Raw genomic sequence first — 24984 nt, 5'->3', positions numbered from 1 at the left:
TATGTTAATTGCTTAATTTACACTGGCAGTCTAAGACCTACACCAGGAAATAGTCTATAGCAACTATTAATTGCCCAATTTACTGCTAACTGATCCGTTGCTCCAGTACCTGTTGTTAATACAGTAGTACGCTCACCTGTTTAATAAAATGCTTCGCTACCATTCATCGACGACTGCAAAGCTCTTCTGTGTGTTTTGAGGCTAAGGAAACTACTATCGCGACAATAAATCGTGTCATTTATTAATCGAGAAGGTCAAATATTTTGAACATGGAGCTGTTTTGAAAAATAATTTTCGCTCATTTAGAAGCAAGCTCAGTTTTTAAGACAGGTATATGATGATGGTGACACTCCTGTATTGAGCTATTAACACCCAATGATTCTTGTGACTCAACAAACGTATGGAGAACTTGCCTCATGTTTACAAATACTATCCTCTTGTTACGTATCTGACATGAAGAGTAGTCTGTAGTTTCTTTCTCTGCGCTGGTCAATCGACTTGTTACATCATCTTTCAGGACGATGGGTGTTGCAGAGAGGTAGTGGGTGGAGTCTGGGCTGCTTTTGTCTACTGATGAGTGCCTCTCTCTTGGCGCTAGGCACTCCCACCCACGAAAACAGACATTTTTATAGCAGGAGCCGTCGATGCAGCAGCGCAGTCGTTGCGTTTCGACGAGGATTCGGTCGCCTACGACTTCCTGTGGCCCTAATCCTCCACTACGTAGCGTCTCTGTAGCTACCAGCCCGTTAGTCACAATGTCACAGTCTGTAAGGATAGGACTTTTCCCAGGTGATAGGACATGCTTTATGGAATAATCAATACACTTCCAGCAGCTACATGGTTCCAGAGACCTTTTCAAGCCTGACACTTCTATGATTGCTGATTGAAGCAACGAACAAAAATTTTTTACCACAGCCGTGATTTGAACCCGGGTCTCCTGCTCTTTTCTTTCTTTTTTTGTTTTATTTTTATAAGTGCCATCGTCGGCGTGGCTTCTTCGCCATTATTGTTCCTTTTTCTACAACAGAAGTGTATTTGAAGCAGCAATAAATGATGTATTCTTGAGATAAAGAATAATACCTCGATTGTAATAAACAAACAAACGTTTTCTTTTTGAGTAAAAAGTTGCCAGTACATCGATAAATTCTCTACTTCTTGAAAATAAAAGAGGATATTGTTCTGAAAATAAAAAAAAATATTTCTCGAAAAAGTAGATAAACATACTTTTACAACACTCTAGCTGAATGTAAGGATCAGCTAAAAACAAGGACTTCTTGCCACTTTATGAAATGAAGGAGCTGCTACTCGATATCTGTTAGCTCGGAGCTCTTCAGGCAGATGCGCCACCCAACTGCGCCACGCTAGCACAGTACTTTGGACAACTGCACGGACTAACCTAGAACGCCTCCCTCCTCATTCCAAATTCCCATTCACGCCTCAACTCACCTGGTATTTCCCTTAAACTCTAACAGTATTGGCATAGCACCTCAGAATCGAATGAAACGGGGGATCCCGCCTGAAATCCAGGTATATGTGCTTTAATCAAATTAAACTATATGGTTGCAGAGACCTTTTCAGATCTCAAACATCTGCTGTTTGGGTTTAGGCGGAATACCAAGTGAACTGACGCGTGAATGAGATTTTGGATTGAGGAGAGAGGCCTGCTACGATAGTCCGTGCACTTGTGCATAGCTGCTGTGCCAAGGTGGTGTAGTGGGTAGCACATCTGCTTAGTGAGCAGGAGACCCTGGTTGAATCCCGGCCAGTCTACATACGTACATCGTATTTTATCGCAGTAAGGCATCCAGATTTTCAGCACTGATTGTAATGTAAGGTCGGTTTGAATACCGCAGTTCTCCACTGGACGTGGTCATACTGGAGGTGACATGACGTACCTACCTGCGGCCTATGAACTGACTTACGGCCTAGTTATAGGAGTTGGGGAGTGTGGGCGGAGGAGAATCCATTTGGCATTTTTCACACATTTAAATCATTCCTAGATGTGAAAGAAGCGATAAATGGCGGAAAAAGGACCTGGACCGATAAGAATTGAAGTCCGGGCGTTTGCGTTTTTAGCCTGACACCAATTTAGCCATTGTGCTAAAAAATAACAAAAATCATAACCTACATCCAAATCGATACTTATGCACCAAGGATCACCATACGAAATATGACGGAGAATACTTTCTTTGCCCCTGGGTCCTTCTCTACTGTTCTATTTGCGACAGGTGCGTTGCGAAAAATTAACGTCGAGAGTAGCTCGAGTCTTCTTGCTGAGGTCGTTCGCATGGATTTCTCTTTATTTCTGCTTTCTGGGGATACCCATACAGCCATCTCAATAGTGTAATGTCAGTGCGGCGAAAAATGGCGTTAATGGACTATGGCAGCAGACGACCCACGCGAGTGCCTTTTCTAAACGCACGACGTTGCCTGCAGCGCCTCTCCTTGGCTCGTGACCATGTCGGTTGGACCCTATACGACTGGTAAACCGTTGCCTGGTCAGATGAGTCCAGATTTCAGCTGGTAATAGCTGATGGTAGGGTTCGAGTGTGGTGCAGACTCCACGAAGCCATGAATCTAAGTTGACAACAAGGCACTGTGAAAGCTGGTGGTGGATCCATAATGGTGTAGTCTGTGCTTACTTACATGGACTGGATTGGATCCTCTGGTCCACCTGAACTGATCACTGACTGGAAATGGTTGTGTTCCGCCACTTTGAGACCAAACAACGATGGAATTTTTATGGATGATAATGTGCCATGTCACCGGGCCACAGCTGTTCGCAATTGTTTTGAATTTGGACAATTCGAGCGAATTATTTGGCCACCCAGATAGCCCCGCGAATGAAGCCCATTGAACATTTATAGGACATAATGAAGAGGTCAGTTCGTGCACAGAATCCTCCATCGGCCACACTTAAGCAATTACGGAAGGGTATAGAGGCAGTATGGCTCAATATTTCTCCGGGGTACTTTAAACGACTTGTTGAGTCCATGCCACATTGAGATGGTGCAGTACGTCGGGTAACAGGAGATCCGACACGATATTAGGAGTTATCCCATGAGTTTTGTTACTCATCGTATACTTCGTGAACACTTAAGATCCTAGAACATTCTTGTGGTGCATTCGAAGATGATTTAATACTGACGCATAGTGTTGTCATCCTAGTAATGGCAGTACTACCTAATAGAGAGCAAGGAATTCGTATTGTTTCGTTTAGTACCTTGTGACTGTCGTGTGACTAGGGCCTCCCGTCGGGTAGACCGTTCGCCGGGTGCAAGTCTTTCGATATGACGCCACTTCGGCGACTTGCGCTTCGATGGGGATGAAATGATGATGATTAGGACAACACAACACACCAGTCCCTGAGCGGAGAAAATCTCCGACGCAGCCGGGAATCGAACCCGGGCCCTTCGGATTGACATTCTGTTGCGCTGACCACTCAGCTACCGGTGGGTGGACGTAGTACCTTGTAATAGCGTCAGTCAATTAGACTTGATAAATAGACTTTGAAAGTCAGACTGAGTAAACTGAAAATGGCGTTAACACTGTCTTCAACCCTACATAACAATGTTGTGCTTTAGATGAAACAGATTTGCACAACATAACTGAACCAGATTATAGAAACGGTGTGGTATAATATAAACTGAAAATACTCCTAGGTAAAGTGGTTTAGACGTAAGTCATGCAAAAGCAGAACTCGGTTCTGTGGTCTTAGAATGCGTAAGCACAGTGTCAAATGGAGTAGACGCATCTGTAATTCAACACACAAAACCAACAGTTTCCCAGTAACTGAATGTCAAAGAAGGCCATGAGGAAATGGGCATACGAAGGTAACGTGGTCATGACAGACGCTTCAGAACAGATATACTGGCTTTTAGGATTGTCTGAGCTGGGAAAAGGTAAAGTGGTGGGAAGTGGACAGATGAAGACACTGTTTAAAACAGCAAATAGATGACAAGGTAAGTGAACCAGTGTGTTGTATAAATCTTATCATAGTGCCTAAAACCGCAAGAAAAAAATCTTGTCCGATTTTAACACCGAATGCGCATAAAAAAAGGAAACATGAAAATTCATGTCGTAGATACCACCTGCAATGGAAATAATCCAGATTTTAATATCGATCAGTGGAGTCAGCAAATAGAGCCTCTCATGCTAGACATCAAGAAAAGATTCATTAGCTGGGTTCAGAAGTCTTTTCGCTAGGACTTGTTTGCCAGTCTAGAACTTTTTGAAATGCAACAGTGTAAACTCCCGTGTCCAATTCCGTGGAAAGAGCTGCAAAGAATACGGAGGCACTGACAGCCACTTACCATAATGATTGGAATTTCAATTAAATAGAAGTAAGACGTAATAATGTTGATGAACATAGAACACTAATAGTAATATTAATAGGAAGTTCGTTATAATGAACATACGGTGATCGAATGTCTGGAGATTATTGAATCACACACTAGGTAAAGTTTGGATTAAGAGCATAACTCTGTAGTGAGCAAGTAATCCTATGGAACGGAGAGACGCGAGCGGTTCCGCAACCGTCACAAACCATGAGATCAATGTAGGATTCTACTTTAGCCTGGGAATTCTTTCAAGGTGAAGGATGTAAATTACTAATTTATTGTATTTTATACTAATACATTTTCTTCCGCATAGCAATAGTAGTGGACGACCGGTTCTACAGCACATGTTTAAATTTTGTTTGCTAGTAGTAATTAGTAGACTATCATGGTGTGACAGTAACTATACAGTAACTGCATATAAAATCTCAACGTTGGCTTAAATAAACAGAAGCTCAGGCGCCAACAAATGATTATATTAATTCAAACTATGTTTTGTAAGAAAATGCACTATGTTCTGAGAAGTTATTTGTATTACAGTTGCATGGGGAGTGGAGGGGCGCAAGTGTTATTTTCTATTTCAGAAAGACCATCAAAAACATATTTCTTTAATTTGTCTTCATTTATTCTATTACCAGAAGGACACAAAGGAAATGAGTTCACTTTTTTCTTACGAATTTCGAATTTCAATAACTATAAATTAACTGATATTGTTTTCACATTAGCTGCAGTGTATCAAACTGATTAATAAAAGAGTTGCTAAGTTGCGTATTTACCTGCACCCGGCCACCTGTTATTGACTGCACAATCGGTCACCAGAAACTTTATAACACCTGTTGGTGATCGCACAGTCAAGGCGCTGTTCCAACTATTGCCGTACCACACAACTTATTAACTTCTAAGGATTTTAAAAAATCTGTACTGTGAAATGTTTCTAGAATTTTTTTCAGTTGTTTCCGAATTCTGGGCTGTAAACTTACAATAAAATATAGTAGTCTTTGTAATTATAATTTAGATTTGCAAACGAGAAAAGTAAGGTGCCTATTACAAGACTTCACCATTTGCAACAGCTGAAATTATGGCAAGTAGAAGAAATAACTCAGCCACACTCACTGCTATCCCAGACGCTTTTGTCATTTCCAGTATTTCAGATTTGTACAATACCTATTACACACTGAAGGGCAAAACGTTTATGATTCGTTGCGACTGGTAGACGTCCCACATCGAGGCCAAATTACGAGGTTTTCAATTACCTGTTAGGGAGTTCAATAGAGTGGGTTATCGAAGATATTACAGGTGAAGGCGCGAAAGACACATTTGCACACGCATTGGTAACTTACTATTTAGCACAGGGTCCGATGGGACACAGCAAACTTGTACGCTTGGCGACCGTCGATAGTCTCCATGTCGTCAAAAAATGAAATGAATCTCGTTAGAATTGTGAGTAAGTTCGTGACATATGCCAGAATCATTACAGTTCAGGGTGCGCGATCACAATAATAGTCCAATCAGCAACTGGACGCTGCTTTTTTTTTCGAAATCTTTGGCAAATTCAGCCAGACTTCAAATATTATAGATACTTCCGCCGTACTAATTAGAGAGAGAGAGAGAGAGAGAGAGAGAGAGAGAGAGAGAGAGAGAAGGGGGGGAGGGAGGTTGTACGTGGTCAGATTCAGGCCCCCTCATAAATAAGACGCAATGCGCATAGGAAATTTATTACAAAAAATAATTGTCGTGTTAAAAATAGTTGTTGTGATAAGAATAATTATCAGTTCCGTTAAGATTGTTGTATGTACATTTCTTACAGTATAAAGTGTCCGCCAAATGGAAGTAAATACATTACCAGAATGGCGTAACAGTAATATAAACAGAAAGATACTGAGATATTTATTGGTATACTCAAGTATGAAAATTATTTGGGATAATTAATATTACATTAATATTCATGTCATATTATGGAATAATTAAAGATACACCAATGACAATAAAAGGTAAAAAGAAATGTTAGGGGATGCCGTGAGACTGACAGTGGGGAAGAGAAACTGGTTCGTTATTGGGCAGGAGGCGGCTCTCGGATTTTACAGACACGGGCGGAAGTTACGCTAATAATAAGGGTAAAGGAACATCTCAGAAGATAAACGCTTCTCAGCGTAATTTAGCAGATATCACACGCACATGGACAGGTTAGATTGACAACCATTAGCCATGAATCAGCACGTGACATTCCGCTACGAAAAAAGAATTCACCAATGCAGCCAAGGAGACGTTCTTTTGCAACTCATCTTTATTTAAGGAAAGCAATTAAACCCCCGTTGTTGCAACTGGCGCACCAATACTACGGCCCGATTTCATGATGGACTAAGTTTATTTAAATCTACATGGGTTTGGATCTCCTACGATGAATTGACAATTTGTCATTTACCACAACATCTAGGCGCAACTTGCAATGATACGGCCTGCCCGAAGTTTCACGCGAAGAGTGTGCAGCGTTTCAGTACAGTCAAGCGTTTTTCATGTGACGTGCCGGTATAGTGTGACAAATAACACTTAAAATACATCGGTTTAAGGGCAAGTAAACTATGTCTTTGTTCTAGCAGTGTATGCTACAACAGAGACGCAATGTGGGTAATTTAAATCTCTGCCATCTTATGTACTTTTTGTCGCCGACATCACTCTCGTACAAAAAGTCGCCGTCTTGTGCACGGTGACTGAAGACAATAAAATATTTTATATTCTGGCGATCATTGCTAAAAACCAAGGATATTATTTTACCCGTGACATTTACGGTTAATCGTTTGCGGACATTTATGCTGCAGTGTAGAATTTTTTATTGCTTTAAATGAACCGGAGCAGTGCTTATGCATACAGAAAGATCAACACTCTAATGTGCTCTTTCGTAATCATTACTAACAATTTTTCAATAACGTTTACTTCTATAACTTCTTAGATTTATTTTGTTTTTCAGATTGTCAAGGAAAATTGCAATTCAGTTCGTATTTAAGCGACGAAAAATTATTTGACGTGTAGCCACTACCTACAATCTGCGCTCGTGCTCTGTTTGAGCAGAACGCAATGGGTAACGGCTCACCAACAAACAGAAGTGATTTCTTGGCTTTTTGTGTCTTCCTTACAGCATGGGTTATACGAAAAAAGTGCGAACTCCAGGGTATCGTATGGGACAGACAGTAGGGCCAATTGAATCTACAGGTCCTGGACGCCAGCTTTGACCAGTGACGTAATGTTTTGGCCTGTGACGTCATTGTCTAACGTGTTCAAACAGAAAGAACTGAGAATACTGACAAAATCTGTTTTGCGTCTGTATGATTTTATTGAATCTATGTAGTGGTGACAGACGATCTGTAGCGTAATGCGAGGTCTAGGTTGGGTTGAAAGGGAAGTTTTCTTGTGAGTTGAAGCCGTATATAAGGGGGTTCAGGAAGGAAGGTGTACCGATACTCTAAAGACCGTGCATCCGTGGTCGTTTTTCTATTTGCTTGCCAGGTATATACCCAGGGGCGTTCAGCCGTGTAATGCGCGCTTAAAAGCTGACTAGCTTCATACGCTGCTTCCGCCGAGCATTAGCATATAATCGCCTTACGGGTAGTTTCAGATGCACTAAGGTTCTGTCATTTCAGTACCCTGCTTTACATGGAGGACGGTAACCGGTAGTGTATATTTCTCTCTCTCTCTCTCTCTCTCTCTCTCTCTCTCTCTCTCTCACACACACACTCTCACGCACACTCGCACGCACACAAACACACTTCAGTTTTTGTTTACAAACACAGACGATATTCGCTATCATTGAAGTCTCCTTGCAACAGCTTATCAGATGACAGTTATTAATACGTCGATTTTGAAGCGCTCGTATGACGTCACACACTAATCTCGCCGACAATTTGATTGCTCTTTGAGAGTCCTTTTGTTGTTATTTTTAAAAGTTTACAAAATTAAGAGCCTTCTAATTCAAGAACAGCATGCTGGATGCATTCCAACGCTTGAGAAAGCTAAATAAAGACTAGACCATCACGCCACTTCGTGGTGCTCCCACGACTGCACTGAAACTCTCATTGTAATTTGGAAACATCGTCATCCAGCACCTCGTACCTCGAAACACGCGCATTCCCTCTTAACGAGAACTGACGTGGCATTTATGTTTGTGAGGATGCTACAATTAACGCAAAGAATGGTATCTTCAATGGAAACGAATAGAAAAGTCAGCAACTGTCACGCAGTACATAGTTTACAAAAGCTAGTGAGATTTAATCTCCGCCTGATAACTCAGTGCTGTTGAAATGTTACCAGTGTTTCAAACCGAACAAGCCTAGAGTCTACGCACAATCAGCATTTACAGGCTGCCGAAATACTACACAGAAAAGTGGAATCGTTAGGCGGCAAGACACCCATAAACTACGAATGGTCGAGTATTCTCAATACAAAAACAAAATTACGTCATCCTATCAAAATGTTTCTTAAATCGACTGGTCTAACATAGGGGAACTGACAGCGTAATTCAATCACTACCATTCCTCCTACAGAAAATAGAAGTCCTGTATTATCAACTGGTCGGCCTGTGTTAGTCGACCACAATATTATTGCACCTCAAAGTGAGGGCGCTTAGGTCAGATTATCGTGAGTTTTTATCCTGATATTTGGCGAGGAAACGTTGAAACGCTTGATAGTGTATGCACAGCTATATTTAAATCATTCACAATGCGATGCGTTTTCCTTGGTCACCAATGTACTTTTTTTCTGTAACGTCGCCCTGTATTTCCCATAACGGCCACTACAGGCTAAGTGCAATAATACAGTTCATGGTATACAGTTCATGTTGTTGACAGTTGAAGTGTGCGCATCCGTCACCAAGTGGCACTGATATGGATTTCGTGTAAAAAAGTTTTCAAGTAGATTCTGAGATTCCAGCACATTAATCAGGGAAAAAGCTATTTTCTCTATCCGGAATGCTTGCGTAATATTGTTGATGCAGCAGTAAGTTCGTTTAACATTTTCCTTTAAGCATCAGAGCATTCTCTTTGCGGAAAGACATTGCGAGAAGAGGGAAGTGGATGTTTTAAGCGACTTTATTTACTGATCGAAAACCACAGCGATGGTGAGAGTGTAAAGCGAACACTGCAGTTTTCTTCCCCTGTCACTTCCACCGCGGGGGGACACTCGCTTGCACACACGCAGCGGGCAGCAGCCGCGGCGGCGTCGCCGGCCGGCGTGGCGCCTGCAGCTGTTTGCGTGGTACTCACAGCATGCGTGAGGGCGCGCGGTCGCAGCGGCGGCTGAGCGGAGCGTTCGCCGGGAAGTTGTGTTGCCGCTGTAGCGGCGGCGGCGACACTGCAGCCGCGACCCGGAGTCGAGCGCAGCCCCGCCCCCTCCCCTGCAGCCGCGGCCAATAGGAGGGCCGCGCGGTGCGACGCTGGCGCCATCTGCTGCAACCCTGACCTGACGCAACAGCACCGGGCGCCACAGCAGTCAGCTGACCCGCTGCGCACCGGCCAGTCTCATACCTCCTCCAGAAAACCACCGTCTGCATGCATAGGATGTTTCACTTCGTAACTTTCCATTGAATAATCATATTTCTTCGTCTTCTTCTTCTGTGTTCAACCGCGATGGTTTCCAGCCGTATTGGGCCCTACACACGCACCTAACGACCGACAAACTGGACGTGTGTAGGCATTTTGACCGACCGACCGACAAACTTCCTTTGTCGGGACGTTGGACAGGTAGGACCACCCGACAGCCGCTCCCCACACCACTTCACCCAACAAACTGTGCCGTGTTTAGCGCTGTCGTGCCAATCGCCGACAAAAGTTCGTCTTCTGTCATTGTGAGAGGGATACATAACAGGGTGCCAGGCGGACGAAACTGTAATGACAGAGTTTCTAGCGAAATCTAAATATTGATGTTTGTGGAACACGTCGTTCGAGGAGGGTAGCAATATAGATGCAAGAGATGAAGCTTTTTTTTTTTTTTCATTTCTTAAAATGAATCCATATTGCTATCGTGTGTCATATTTCCGATACTAACTGGAAATGAAATCTAAAACCCGAAATATCGACATTTAATGGCCGTTAATTTGATAAACAAACTTGCTTCATTTGTTTAAGTGTTGAAAGAAGTCCAGTCTACATCCAAGCCCTCTGCTATGAAAAGTAAAGTGTCGGATTTTTTTTATTTTATTTTACAAGCACAACAGTTGCTAATGCTTCATTTCTTATGTATCTTTGTCGAATTCACTAGATGATGTGCGCCAACACCATCTGTAGTCTTTCTTCTTCGAATCTAAAATGAGTTTCTTAAGCTTGCAGGTCATCATTTATGCTACGTAAATAAATTAATATCGTTTATGTGAACATCTTTTGTTTTATTTGTTTTGCTTTACCATGATGTACTTTCTCAGTCAACCGTAAATAATGCTGCAGGTTCCAGTAATCATTTTAGTTAATAATTGTGCGGATACAACAGCTCCGCATGTGAAGTCCTCTTCTGCCACTAACTAGAAATCGTAATGTAGCTAACAGTCTCTCCTTGCAGCTTACAGCCTCTTTCATGACTGTACTCTATCGTTAAGAATGGTTTGACGATGTTCAGCGGCGCCAAATGCATGTTTCCTCCATTGTTAGATAATTACGAAAATCATGGGCTCGCAGCTGCTTAAATAGCAGATCGTGAGTAAAATTTCTTTCCTTGCATTCTTTGTCCACAGATTTCTCTCCGTCGGTCGGCTGATAAACTGACGCTTGTGTAGGGGGCTTATGCCATTCCTCTCTTCTGTCTGCCAGCCTCCTCATTTCCGCAAATAAGAAAACGTAACATGAAACCATTTGTTTGGAGTGTGGCCCAATACGGGTGTGAAACTAGGACAGTAGGAAGACAAGAGAGAAGACGGCTAGAAGCCCTTGAGATTTGGTGGTACAGAATGATGATGATAAGCTGGAGAGATACAGTCAGCAATAGAGAGGTATTGAGAAGAGTACGAGAAACGAGAGATCTCTGGATGCACATCCGAACAACGAAACGGATGCATTAGCCATAGAGTTCACAGAAAATCTGCTCATACCAATCTGTACTTGCACGTCGTCAGCCATCGTGGTGCGGCAGAGAAGCACACAGTGTTACAAACAATGGTTCTTGCATCGTGCAAGAACGATATCACATGCCGATAACCAGCCGCATCAGTTGAGCCACATTTGCAAGGTCTTCAGGAACAACGGTTACAGCGTTTGCCAAAGACATAAAGTGAAGTCAAGCAAGAATCACAATAAGACCATCGACTAGGAGCAGGAAAAGAAACTTGCTGTTTCACTGTTCTGTGGCTCGCTATCTGCTTAAAAGACCAAATTGATCTTCAGTCCTCCTACCAAAATCCGTCACTTACCAGTAACACAAGCTAAACATGCAGCAGGACTCAGAACACCTGGGGTCTACAATAAACCTTGCGAGCGTGGCCAGTCTTACGTCGGACAAACGGTGCGTGTTGTAGAACAACGCCGAAAGGAGCATTAGACGTTTTATCATTTGCGCTCACCCTTAGAAATCCATTTTCGCTGCGCGTGCTCTAGAAAATGGTCACCGGATCAAATCTGACGAAACTTCTGTCGTGGCTCGCACTAACAGATTCTGGGACCGTGTAACTGAAGAATCCATCGAAATAAAAATCATTTATAACAACCTCAACAAAGACGGCGGTCTGTAGCTCAGCGCTGTGTAGGATCCGACGATCACGAGGTTGGAGCGGGCGGGTTGAACGCCGGGTCAACTAATGCCCACATATGCGTTGAACACCAGTGACGTCACAGTCGGCAGCTAGTGTATACACGGTGATCAGAGACAGCCTGAAAAGTTTCTAATAATGTTGCAAGGCAGGCTGTGCTAGGTAATGACTGTTAAGAAAAAAAAATTTGATACGTTGCTACGTTCCAGAGTTAATTAGCACTGAAGTTAGTTAATCTGGTCGTTGCGTGTGCAAATTCAAACAGTTTCTTAAAAAATAAACTTTAGCATTCTGACACTACCACTTTAAGGAAGCTACCTATACCTACAATATACATAACTGAGAGAGTATAGTATCTATGAGGTCTGTAAATTTTGTTTTACTGTCAAGTACGAAACGCTTAGGACCCGCCCGGACAGCTGAGCGCTGTAAGGCGGCCGCTTTCCGGACAGGGGGAAACACACCAGCCCCCGGATCGAAGCGCCGGGTGGATTAATGACGTGGGCCGATGTACCTGCTACGCTTGAAGTGGTTTTTGGGCGCTTTCCCACATCCGACTACATGAATGCCGGGCTGGTACCCATGTCCCGTCTCTGTCACATGTTTCACAAACAGAAAACGTTCTGCCGCTTACACGAATATAACGTGCAGCCACCCTTGGAAACACAGGAAGGAAGACGGCAAAGAGCCACTCAAGGTTTAAATATATGCAAGTTAATTGCATGCACACGTTTAAATAGTTTCTGCGGTCGGCATGTAACACGATGAAAAAAACAGCGCAAAATAAAGACACAGCGTATTTGGAAGCTTTTAGTAACCAATGCCATATACTCGTACATTGTCGGTTTCAAGAATAGTAGCTGCAAACGGCGAAATTGTTTAAAGATTTCACGATGAACTGACGGACGTCTCTGAAGTATACTTGCTACTATTCTATAAAGATCGCATGTTCTGGCGTTCCTCAGACTGATAATAATTTAATACGACTCTACTGTGGAGGTACAGAAAGAACATATATAGGGTGTAACGGGAATAAGATATTTCTATTGGTGACTGAGGTCAGTGCACTGAACAATTTTACATCAGTATTTACCTCATTTGTAGACTAATAATCATAGCTGATCAAGCTTGTTTTTAGGTTGGATAGTAAATACGTGTGGCAAGAGCAAGCCACTAATGCTTGTTATCCCCAGGGCAGCAGGTCATGTGCTGAAGTGTGGATGCGTGGACGCAAAATGGTTAGTCTATATAGACAGCGGTAGCCCATTTAGTGGTGCAGCTGCGACCACGCATAAAACATCAGATAATAAATTATGGGACTTGTTTGTGGGAAAACTGTTCAACGCATAGAAAAAACAACCAACAAACTGATACCAGGTATAGATATCAGGTATAGAAATATCTGCATTAATATCCCTTACACCCTGCACATATATATTTGTCAAGAAGACACCCCGGGAGCGGTATTCACAATGTGACCAAAAATATCCGGGCATCTCCAAAAACATACGTTTTTCCTATTGGGTGCACTGTGCTGCCACCTACTGCCAGGTACTCCATATCAGCGGCCTCAGTAGTCATTAGACATCGCGAGAGGGCAGAATGGAGCACTCCGCGGAACTCAAGGACTTCGAACCCCGTGGTCATGTGATTGGGTGTCACTTGTGTCATACGCCTGTACGCGAGATTTCCTCACTTCTAAACATCCCTAGGTCAACTGTTTCCGATGTGATAGTGAATTGGAAATGTGAAGGGACACCTACTGCACAAAAGCGAACAGGCCGACCTCGTCTGTTGACTGACAGAGACCGCCGACAGTTGAAGAGGGTCGTAATGTGCAATAGGCAGACATCTATCCATATCGTCACACAGGAATTCCAAACTGCATCAGGATCCACTGCAAGTAGTACGACAGTTAGGCGGGAGGGAGAAAACTTGGATTTCATGGTCGAGCGGCTGCTCATAAGCCACACATCACGCCGGTAAATGACACACGACGCCTCGCTTTGTGTAAGATGCGTAAACATTGGACGATTGAACAGTGGAATAACGTTGTGTGGAGTGACGAATCACGGTACACTATGTGGCGATCCGATGGCAGGGTCTGGGTATGGCGAATGCCCGGTGAACGTCATTTGCCAGCGGGTGTAGTGCCAACAGTAAAATTCAGAGGCGTTGGTGTTACTGTGTGGTCGCGTTTTTCATGGAGGGGACTTGTTGTTGTTTTGCTTGTCACTATCACAGCACAGACATACATTGATGTTTTAAGCACCTTCTCGCTTCCCACTGTTGAAGAGCAATTCAAGGATGGCGATTGCATCTTTCAACGCGATCGAGCACCTGTTCATAATGCACGCCCTGTGGCGGAGTGGCTACGCGACAATAACGTCCCTGTAATGGACTGGCCTGCACAGAGTCCTGACCGGAGTCCTATAGAACACCTTTGGTATGTTTTGGAACGCCGACTTCGTGTCAGGCCTCACCGACCGACATCGATACCTCTCCTCAGTGCAGCACTCCGTGAATAATGGGCTACCATTCCCTAAGAAACCTTCCAGCACATGACTGAACTGCGAGACTGGAAGCTGTGGGCCAACACCATATTGGATTCCAGCATTGCCGATGGATGACGCCTCGAACTTATTTTCAGACAAGTGTCCGGATAATTTTGAACACATAGTATATCGCTTCCTGGGTACCTTCTTGACGAATCGCAGCAAACAGTCGCTAGGTCGCGCGATATGCCTATACGTCGCACTTGTATTGCCAAGCAATCTGATGACTCGCGCATGACGAATGGGCCATGTGTGGCAATATGACAGCGACTAAGTTTTCTTGTTATTATGATTGTGTAGTTTTGTCTGGTTTCGCTTCTCGCACATGGAGTAAGAAATTTATGTTAAAGTTTGTAGTTGTTCACGCAGTGTGGACCACTCTGAAAAGTGAAACTGAAGGCAAAGTTGTCACTAATATTAAGAAGGAATACAAATCTAAAAACGTTGATCCTCGTAGATTTAGAGAAGTAGAAATTCAGATAGTGATTTTGAGTTATTTGTGTGACAATTAGGCAAGTTATTAAAGTTTTTAGGTTTTAAACAGAATGAGGTAATATTAATTCAACATTTTAATTTAAATGTTTAGGGGGTATCCAGTCCACGGCCATACCTAAGTCCCTTGTCATGTCATATAATCTATCTCCCCATTATATCATTTACAACAAGAAAAAAATGGTTCAAATGGCTCTGAGCACTATGGGACTCAACTGCTGTGGTCATAAGTCCCCTAGAACTTAGAACTACTTAAACCTAACTAACCTAAGGACATCACACACATCCATGCCCGAGGCAGGATTCGAACCTGCGACCGTAGCAGTCGCACGGTTCCGGACTGCGCGCCTAGAACCACGAGACCACCGCGGCCGGCTTTACAACAAGAGTTGTGGAAACAACATTTATATAGGGTGTCTCAGAAATATAGCGAAAGACTACGAGGGGTTGTAGAGGGTATCCTGAGGAAGAAATCGAGGATAGGAAATGTGACTTTCCACTGACAGACCGTACGCGGAACGCCTCGCAATGCTGTTTGTTATTCAGTGATCGCGACTTCTTGCCAAGACCGCCAATGAAAGAGACGGAGCTAGTTGCTGAGTAGAGAGGCATTGTTTCCTATGAATTCGATGCTCTGTTGCCTCGGTGGAAAGCGGTTTCGGGCATGGGCTTCCATCTGAAGTTTTTCTTCTAGCATTCCATAAAATCTGCAATGTTTTTCGGTGTACAGAAGAAAAATAAACTGCAGATGGAAACTTGTGTCCAAAACTGTCATCCACCAAGACAACAGAGTATCGCATTCGTAGCAAACAAAGGCTGTCTAGGCGGCAGCTACTTATCTTCTCCACTGGCGATCGTGGCAACCAGTTGCGATCATTGAATAACAAACAACACTGCGAGACGTTCCGCCTGCGGTGTGTCAGTGTGAAGTCACGTTTGCTGTCAAGAGGGGGGGGGGGGGGGGGCTAGTTGCAGGCGGCGGCTCCTACAACTTAGATGCTCTGTAGCGTCGCTGTATGACGTTTCCAGACACAGGTTCCTATCCTCCTATCCCCTATATAGCCCCTCGAATTTGTCGCAACATTTCTGGGACGCTCTTTACAGACACATCAAAATTGCAAAACCACTGTGTGTATACTTGTGGTTAACCTGCAAGCCAAATAAGTTACGAAGAAAATGAAGACTGTAGAATGTATTTTCGAGGTACGGACTGGAAGGATATGAGTATCAGACATGATGCTAATGAAAAATGTAGTGTAAAGTATTCTGTAATATGGACAACAGTTTCCAAGAGCAGCGTTCCAAGAAAGGTTTAATAAATTTTTAATTCTGGTATTATTTTACATGGCGCATCTTCATGGCAGACTTCCTAAATACTGGTTGAAATTGGTTTGTAAATCGCTCGTGTGTGGTACGGTTAAAACAACCGACTGATTGCACATAATGTCGCCACCGATGCACCACTCGTGTGTGTGTGTGTGTGTGTGTGTGTGTGTGTGTGTGGCTCTTTACTTTCGTGGAAGAGGAAGGGGAAGGAGTGGTGAGACAAAACACAATTTCTTCCTCATTAAAATTAAAAACTACTGAGAAACTGCGTTCCTTTCACCAAATATGCTAACGCTACCATTTCAAAATAATAAACGTACTTTCCTCAGAGACTATAATTCCTATTCTGCTGGCGGGTAGACAACGCTATATGTTCACATATTTATATATTTTGAGCCTGGCTGATCAAACGAAAAAAGAAAACATCACGAACGCAGTAAACAGTTAGAACGCCACTGAAAGTTTTCAAACACGGAGCCATCTGATTTTCTCAGTAGCAAGAAGAATGGCGGAGAACAGCGAAATGGTTTCGAAATATTTACAATAAATGGCACTGGTTGTACTTGCTACTATTCAGGACCCATTATATGTTCTGGCTTTCTTCAAACTGATACTGACTCGGTACGCCTATACACGTAGCATAGTAGGATGTGAATTTGGTTTGTCAACACCACTTTTTAGAGGAATGAGTTGGGGGGGGGGAGGAGGGGAGGAAAGAGCACATAACCTCCCCTTCTTCCTGCATGGTACGCCCTTGATCAGATGATAAGTTGTATTTACTTGGTGGCTCTTTCTGTTGCTATGTGCCTGCCTGAAAAGTCGTACTGAATATGGTACCGTTCGGAGGCCCTCCATTCATACCTGGATTCAGCAAAGATGCTTGTGGCACGAGACAATATTTTGAGGAAAGCGAACCTTTTCTTATGAGGTTCATTCAAGTTATAACAGCTTCGACTTTTTTCTCACAAGTTAATCACACGAAACTGTGAAACTTGTGTCAGTTCTCGACGTAATCTCCCTGCAGCCGTACACATCTTTCATAGTGACGACGCCATAATTCCATGGCGGTTGCGAACTCCTCCTTAGGAGTCTGATTTACCACTGGATAAATCGCTGACGCAATAGTGGCACGACTAGTGAATATGCGACCACGCGGAGTGCCTTTCATCGTTGGAAACGGCTAAAAGTCGTTAGAAGCCAGTTCAGGTGAGTAGGAAGCATGAGAAATCACCTCGAAGCATCATTCAAAGATCTTAGACCGCAAAGCTGGAATGCTGGTAGATGTGCGCGAGATGGGTTCCGAGAGCGATCACAGTAGTCGCCAATGACGATGTGTTCACTCTTCACGAGAATTACTTTGGAGCTATGCAGACGTAAAGGACAACTTTTTGTATTCTGTTGTTATGGGTGATGAAACCCGGGCGTTAATTCTAATCTGAGCCCAAACAGCAATAACATGAATTGTAGCATTCCTCTTTTACCCAGGCAGGGAAAAATCAGACATGCGCAGTATGCCAGCAAAATCAATTCCTCTTTTATCCAGGCAGCAAAGAATGAGACATACGGATAGATGTTATTGGACTAGTAAGGCTTTTGGGACAACAATATAGCTGTCTCTGTGTAGAATCTGTTCATTTCTTTTCTCATCAGTTTAGCTAATTTCCAACATCCTTCTATAGCGCCAAAACTGTAACTCTTTGATTATCTACATCCCGGTTGTCTCAAAGTCCATGACTCACTACCATACTACCTAGTGCTCCAAACGCACGTTCTCTGAAATTTCTTCCTCAATTTAAGGCCTGTGTTCGGTACAAGTAGACTTCTTTTGGCCAGAAATGTCCTCTTTGACAGTGCTACTCTATTTTTTATGTCCCTACTTGCTTCGTCTGTTACGTGCTATTTTTGCTACCAAGATATGAGGATTCCGTAATTTCAGCTACTTTGTGGTCACCAGTTTTTATGTTAAGTTTATCGCTAACCTCACTTATGTGGCTCCTCAGCAGTTTCGTGTTTCTCCGGTTTACTCTCAATATATACTCTGTACTCATTAGATTGTTATTCCTTTCGACATCCCCTGAAATTATTCTTCACTTTCATTGAGGAAAGCAATATCATCTAGTAATCTTATCATTGATATCCTTTAAACTTGAATTTTAATTCCATTTTTGAAGGTTTCTTTTATCTCTATCGTTGCTTCTTCTATATGTAGACTGAACAGTAAGGACTAAACACTGCACCCCTATCTTACACTTCATCTTACATCTTAATCCAACCACTTCGTTCTTGGTCGTCCATTCCTACTGTTTCCTCTCGGTTCTTGCACGTATTGTATAATGCCCGTCTTTCCCTACAGTTTACTCCTATTTTCCTCAGAATTTCGAACACCCTGCGCCGCTTTACATAGTGGAGCGCTTTTTCTAGGTCGACAAGTCCTATGAAGTCGCTTTCAGTCTCGGCGCTCAAGCTGTTACATGGAGAAGCAAAAGTTGTCCCATCTCCTACAACAACACATCGATCGATATGCAAATCATGTGAATAAAAAAAATTCAAATTTTAAAATGAAGAAAATAAATATTTCTATTTGTTTCTTAAGAAAAAAACAAGCGAACCTGTTATTAGGTTCACCCTGGTATTTCCCTCTCAAAGCAGTCATCTGTACAGTCAACGGAAGATAAATTATCATTTTCGTTTCCTCCTGTTTTAAATTAATATTGAATATCCTGTCGACATCCACATCATGAAGAACAAAAAACTAGCATTTTTGTAACATAAAATGGGAAAAAGCTCTGCCTGGTCTTTTATAAGGAATGTTTTTAGCATTCGTCAATACAACATGGGTAAACAGCAGCAAACCGAATTGAGCGCGTTTAGACGGGAGTTTATCCCTGGAGTGCGCTGATGTCTGTACGGTAGTTTGAAAATGAACTGAGTCAATGCCGTCTTCATACCAAGTGTGCTATGTTTATTTGCTTCCACGATTTACGGCTAAAGTGTCCCCTCAGTTAGCGCGCCACAGCTAACGAGGAAAGATCAGCGATCCGGAGCAAACCGGTGGCACACAGCAGGGCTGAATATCGTCTCGCGGTGACCGTCACTCTACAATAGGAATTGCCAAACATTGCATATCTCGACGACAAGTTGGAATAGCGGCTTTAAATCGTAGTAATAAACGCTAAATCGTAGTAATTCTAAAGTCAGTAGGCAAATTTCCATGTTCCGATGTAAATACAGGGTGATTCAAAAAGAATACCACAACTTCAGGAATTAAAAACGCTGCAACGACAAAAGGCAGAGCTAAGCACTATCTGTCGGCGAATTAAGGGAGCTATAAAGTTTCATTTAGTTGTACATTTGTTCGCTTGAGGCGCTGTTGACTAGGCGTCAGCGTCAGTAGATGCTAAGATGGCGACCGCTTAACAGAAAGCTTTTTGTGTTATTGAGTACGGCAGAAGTGAATCGACGACAGTTGTTCAGCGTGCATTTCGAACGAAGTATGGTGTTAAACCTCCTGATAGGTGGTGTATTAAACGTTGGTATAAACAGTTTACAGGAAAAGTTCTGGACGGCCGAGAACGAGTGATGAAAATGTAGCACGCATCCAGCAAGCATTTGTTCGCAGCCCAGGAAAATTGGCTGTTCCCTCAGCTCGAACAAGAAGCACAATTCATATTTCAGCAGGATGAAGCGCCACCACATTGGCACTTATCTGTCCATAACTACCTGAACGTCAACTACCCGAGGCGATGGATCGGCCGCCAGGCAGCCCGTGATAGAGCACTTCATCACTGGCATCCAAGAAGCCCTGATCTTACCCCCTCCGATTTTTTCTTATGGGGGTATGTTAAGGATATGGTGTTTCGGCCACCTCTCCCAGCCACCATTGATGATTTGAAACGAGAAATAACAGCAGCTATCCAAACTGTTACGCCTGATATGCTACAGAGAGTGTGGAACGAGTTGGAGTATCGGGTTGATATTGCTCGAGTGTCTGGAGGGGGCCATATTGAACATCTCTGAACTTGTTTTTGAGTGAAAAAAAACCTTTTTAAATACTCTTTGTAATGATGTATAACAGAAGGTTATATTATGTTTCTTTCATTAAATACACATTTTTAAAGTTGTGGTATTCTTTTTGAATCACCCTGTATTTCTGCAAAACATGAAAAATACAGTGTGAACTTGCACCGCAAATATTGCGGAAATGGAAAGTGCTATTGATGTGCGGTTTTCACAGAATGGATTGGTAGTCATGGGTTCGTATTGTTGGCCAGTAAATAGATTGTAATAATACTTGGAAATTGTATTTTTTGTGCGAACATATACTTTTTAAGTGGTCAACGTCTATTGATATAAACAGCCTAAAAGTAGAGTAAATTAGAATTACAGTGGTATCTTTTGTAGGTTTCTGGTGCGAGTCATTTACGAGATATCGCATTTTGGAGAGTTCTCACACAGACATTTGTAACCGGCCGGGGTGGCCGAGCGGTTCTAGGCGCTATAGTCTGTAACCGCGCGACCGCTACGATTGCAGGTTCGAATCCTGCCTCGGGCATGGATGTGTGTGTTGTCCTTAGGTTAGTTAGGTTTTGTACAATACCTGTGGTAGCACACACTAAAGAACAAAACAAGTTCATGGACTAATTACGTGGATTCCGACCAGAAACGAGACAACTGATTATCACAAGTTGTTTTCAGATTGACTACCAGCAAGAGCAATTGGAGCTTTCAGTCTGGTGTGGGACGACTGCTGCACACGTGCTAGCATTTCGGCGGATATGTTGCATCAGGCTGCAGTAATACGTCGTTGCATATCATTAAGTCTAGTTGGTATGCCCTTGTAAACAGCATCTTTAAATTTTACCCATAAAAAAAAAGTTTGCCGCGTCAAACCCAGGGAATGGGCCTGCCAAGATACAGGTCCTCAGCGTCCAGTTCAACAATTTGGAAACAATTCGGTAAAACATCCTGTTGGTACCGCAGGAGAACGTGTTCTTAAATCCGTGGAAGATCGTCTGCTAGGAAGCTGCGATACTTGTGCGCGTTCGGTGTCCTGTCTATGAAAAGTGGGGCGTATGAGCTGATGGTTCACTATCCAACATGACACGTGTACACTCCATGGACGCTGACGTTCCACCTAATGGAACCAACGGGTTGTCAAGAGACTTACAGCCCACGTTTCGTAATTTTACGTAGCCGTGATTGGTAAATTTGGCTTCATCACAAAACAAGATACATGAAACATCTGGAATATCCAGTCTTAATTTCAACGTACAATTCTCATAATCGTTTTTCCATGCAGCTCTTTATGGAGAGGGATGTGACAGGGATGGAACCTATGTCGCTGGAGAGAACGCGTAGGACCTTTCCCTCATTAATGCCACTCCGCCGTGCGATTGTGCGGCAGCTACGGTGCTTGTCAACTGCAACAGCAGCAAGAGCATTAACTTCCTCCTCTTTGGTCGTCGCTTGTTTCCTTCTGTTACGTTGTCTAGGTATTAAACTTAATGGAGCAGTCATTGCGCCGCGAAAACCTGAAGATTCACATTATAATACCAGTTCACGTAACTGGCTGAAGGGCTTGATAAATAATTGTCAGCCGGCCGAGCGGTTCTAGGCGCTTCAGTCCGGAACCCCGCTGGTGCTATGGTCGCAAGTTCGAACCCTGCCTCGGGCATGGATGTGTGTGGTGTCCTTAGGATAGTTAGGTTTAAGTAATTCTAAGTCTAGGGGACTGATGACCTCAGATGTTAAGTCCCATAGTGCTAAGAGTCATTTGTTAAATTAAGTGTCTAGATGGTTGACGTTTATTGGGATAACTTGCCGCATACACTGCACAAGAACGAACGACATTCTTCCTACACTCTCCATATACCATGATCATGTCGGCTTTTTCTCCGTTGGTAAATCTCATCGTCCACTCACGACCTATTGCTGCAACCCTCGCACACTACCGATCTAGCAAGTCGCAATGCACTCAAGGAACACATGAGTACGCTGTAAGCAAATATAACAAATTGGTACCTAGCAACTACGCAGTTGGAATGGCACAAACATGTGTCGGTGTGGGAATTTTTCAAAATACAATATCTCGTAAATGACTGTCACTAGAATCCTGCAACAAAGAACACTGACATTCTACTTTATCCTGTTTTTAGTCTGTTAATGTCAAAAGCCAATGCTTCATTTAAAGTGGGCGTATATTTGCAAAAAAAGTAGACTTTATAACTATTATTACAATCTGTTTACTGGCTAACAAAAAAAAATGGTTCAAATCGCTCTAAACAATGTGGGACTTAACATCTGAGGTCATCAGTCCCCTAGAACTTAGAACTACTTAAACCTAACTAACCTAAGGACATCACACACATCCATGCCCGAGGTAGGATTCGAACCTGCGACCGTAGCAGCAGCGCGATTCCGGAGACTGAAGCGCCTAGAACCGCTCGGCCACAAAAGTCGGCACTGGCTAACAATACGAGCCCTTGACTAGCAATCCATTCTGTGAAAACAGCACATCAATAGCACTTTCCTTTTTGGTAAAATGTATGGTGCAAGTTTTAAGTGATTCACCCTGTATATTGGTCCGTAGATGCGAATAGCGATCATGTTTGACAGGCGAGTAAAGCCTAGAACTGACGAGAAAAAAATCTTAATAAAGTGAAAATGGAAACTGTTACACAGTGACCGAAACTAATAGGCCAATGTGTCTACATTTACATCTACACTCCGCAAGCAACCTTACAGAGTATGGCGGAGGGTGCTTGTGTACCAGTTCAAAATGGCTCTGAGCACTATGGGACTCAACTGCTGAGGTCATTAGTCCCCTAGAACTTAGAACTAGTTAAACCTAACTAACCTAAGGACATCACAAACATCCATGCCCGAGGCAGGATTCGAACCTGCGACCGTAGCGGTCTTGCGGTTCCAGACTGCAGCGCCTTTAACCGCACGGCCACTTCGGCCGGCTTGTGTACCAGTGTCGCTTCCCCATATTCCTGCCCCAGACACCCATGGTTCGCGGGAAAAATGACTGCGGGTCCGTGTCCACGCCTCTGTTATATTTGGACTATAGTTTCCTAGTTGCGCGAGCCTAATTTCGGTATTTACGAACTAAAAAAAAAATCATTCCTACAGATGAAGATTTGTGTAAATACATTATGGCTACTAGGGTGTGTCTAGTGCCACTGAACTTTTCAGGTGTATATCGCGACACAGCGTGCCCAGAGATTTATGAAGGAAAGAGGATTGAGGGAGCGAAAATGAGAACATCCGGAATGGATTGCAGACCTCGCATTTTATGTGGACGTGACTGCACACTGCCTACAGTAAGATACTGCAAGGTGACGAACAACTTCTATCTGATTTAATGAGGATGCATTTAAAAAGAAAGTCGCGTTAGAGGAGGGACACACCTTGACAAACACAGTCCAGTTTCCGAAGCTCACTCTCGTTAAGGAAAATGGGTTTGAAGAATGAATTGTGGCCTTGAAAGAATTACAAAGATGACTTCATAAATGTTCTGAGGACACAGTGACTCGCCGTTTCAATTGAAAGCGCCCCTGTGCATCTACAGATATAACTGATTGACTTGCAAGGGAGTTCGGTTTTGGTGACAAATCTTTTTACGTCAAAACTGTCCAGGACGTCTACATTGCTTTTCTCAGATAGAGTTTCCACATCTCCATAATGAGGTCGGAAAAGTGCTACAATATTTCGATAGACATATTTGTGTGAAAGACTTTTTTTTATTATAAAACTAAATACATCACGATTACGTGGCAACTTGAGTGCGAAAGTCTGTGAAACTGTGTGCATCTGTCCGTATGCCGACAATTTGCCCCAGGTAAAAATTATGTCTACAGTGCGTCAAAAATAATTAAATAATTCTAAAATTTGTTTTGTCTGTGTGTACGTTGTTGAGAAATGTGAAAAATAAAACCAAGTCGTATGCAGTGCGACTGCACCGCCGTAACGGCAGTGAATGCCATCCTCCGACCGATAGTGCAACCATATCGGCAGCATAATGGCGAGGCAGTCGTCTTCATGGACGACAATTCGCGCTCCCATCGTGCACATCTTGTGAATGACATCCTTCAGGATAACAGCATCGCTCGACTAGAGTGGCTCGCATGTTCTCCAGACATCAACCTTATCGAACATACATGGGATGGATTGAAAATGGCTGTTTATGGACGACGTGACCCACCAACCACTCTGAGGGACCTACGCTGAGGAGTGGGACAATCTGGACCAACAATGCATTTATGAACGTGTGGATAGTGTGCCACGACGAATGCTTCAATGCAAGAGGCCGTGCTACTGGGTATTAGAGGTACCGGTGTGTACAGCAATCTGGACCACCACCTCTGAAGGTCTCGCTGTGTGGTGGTACAACATGCAATGTGTGATTAAATATTTTTCGATATATGCAAGAGAGAAAATATGTGTGGCAACCTTATGAAAGACTAGAGGACCAATCACATCACCAACAGTCGTCTTGGGTAGCTTCAGATGAGTCGAAATGTCCCGACGGATCTGTTACGCAGATGACATC

The 24984-nt window shown here is 43.2% G+C and overlaps 1 protein-coding gene across 2 annotated transcripts in view; it reads right to left on the bottom strand.

Annotated features, from left to right (window-relative positions):
- LOC126251420 (glycogen-binding subunit 76A) overlaps positions 1-24984 on the bottom strand; it is a 486662-nt gene that overhangs the window by 315740 nt on the left and 145938 nt on the right. Inside the window, exon 1 of one of the 2 annotated variants that reach the window (XM_049951834.1) lies at positions 9590-9660. The exons of the other annotated variant lie outside the window; for it this stretch is intronic. Within the exon in view, the coding sequence (XP_049807791.1) occupies positions 9590-9594 (5 nt within the window). The 5' untranslated portion in view covers positions 9595-9660. Of the gene's footprint in view, positions 1-9589; positions 9661-24984 lie in introns of those variants that run through there. 2 annotated transcript variants of the gene reach the window in all.

The sequence above is a fragment of the Schistocerca nitens genome, chromosome 4, assembly GCF_023898315.1.
Source record: "Schistocerca nitens isolate TAMUIC-IGC-003100 chromosome 4, iqSchNite1.1, whole genome shotgun sequence".
NCBI classification, from domain to species: Eukaryota; Metazoa; Arthropoda; class Insecta; order Orthoptera; family Acrididae; genus Schistocerca; species Schistocerca nitens.
Note: the sequence above shows the minus strand (reverse complement) of the source record. Positions and strands in the feature narration are given on the sequence as shown.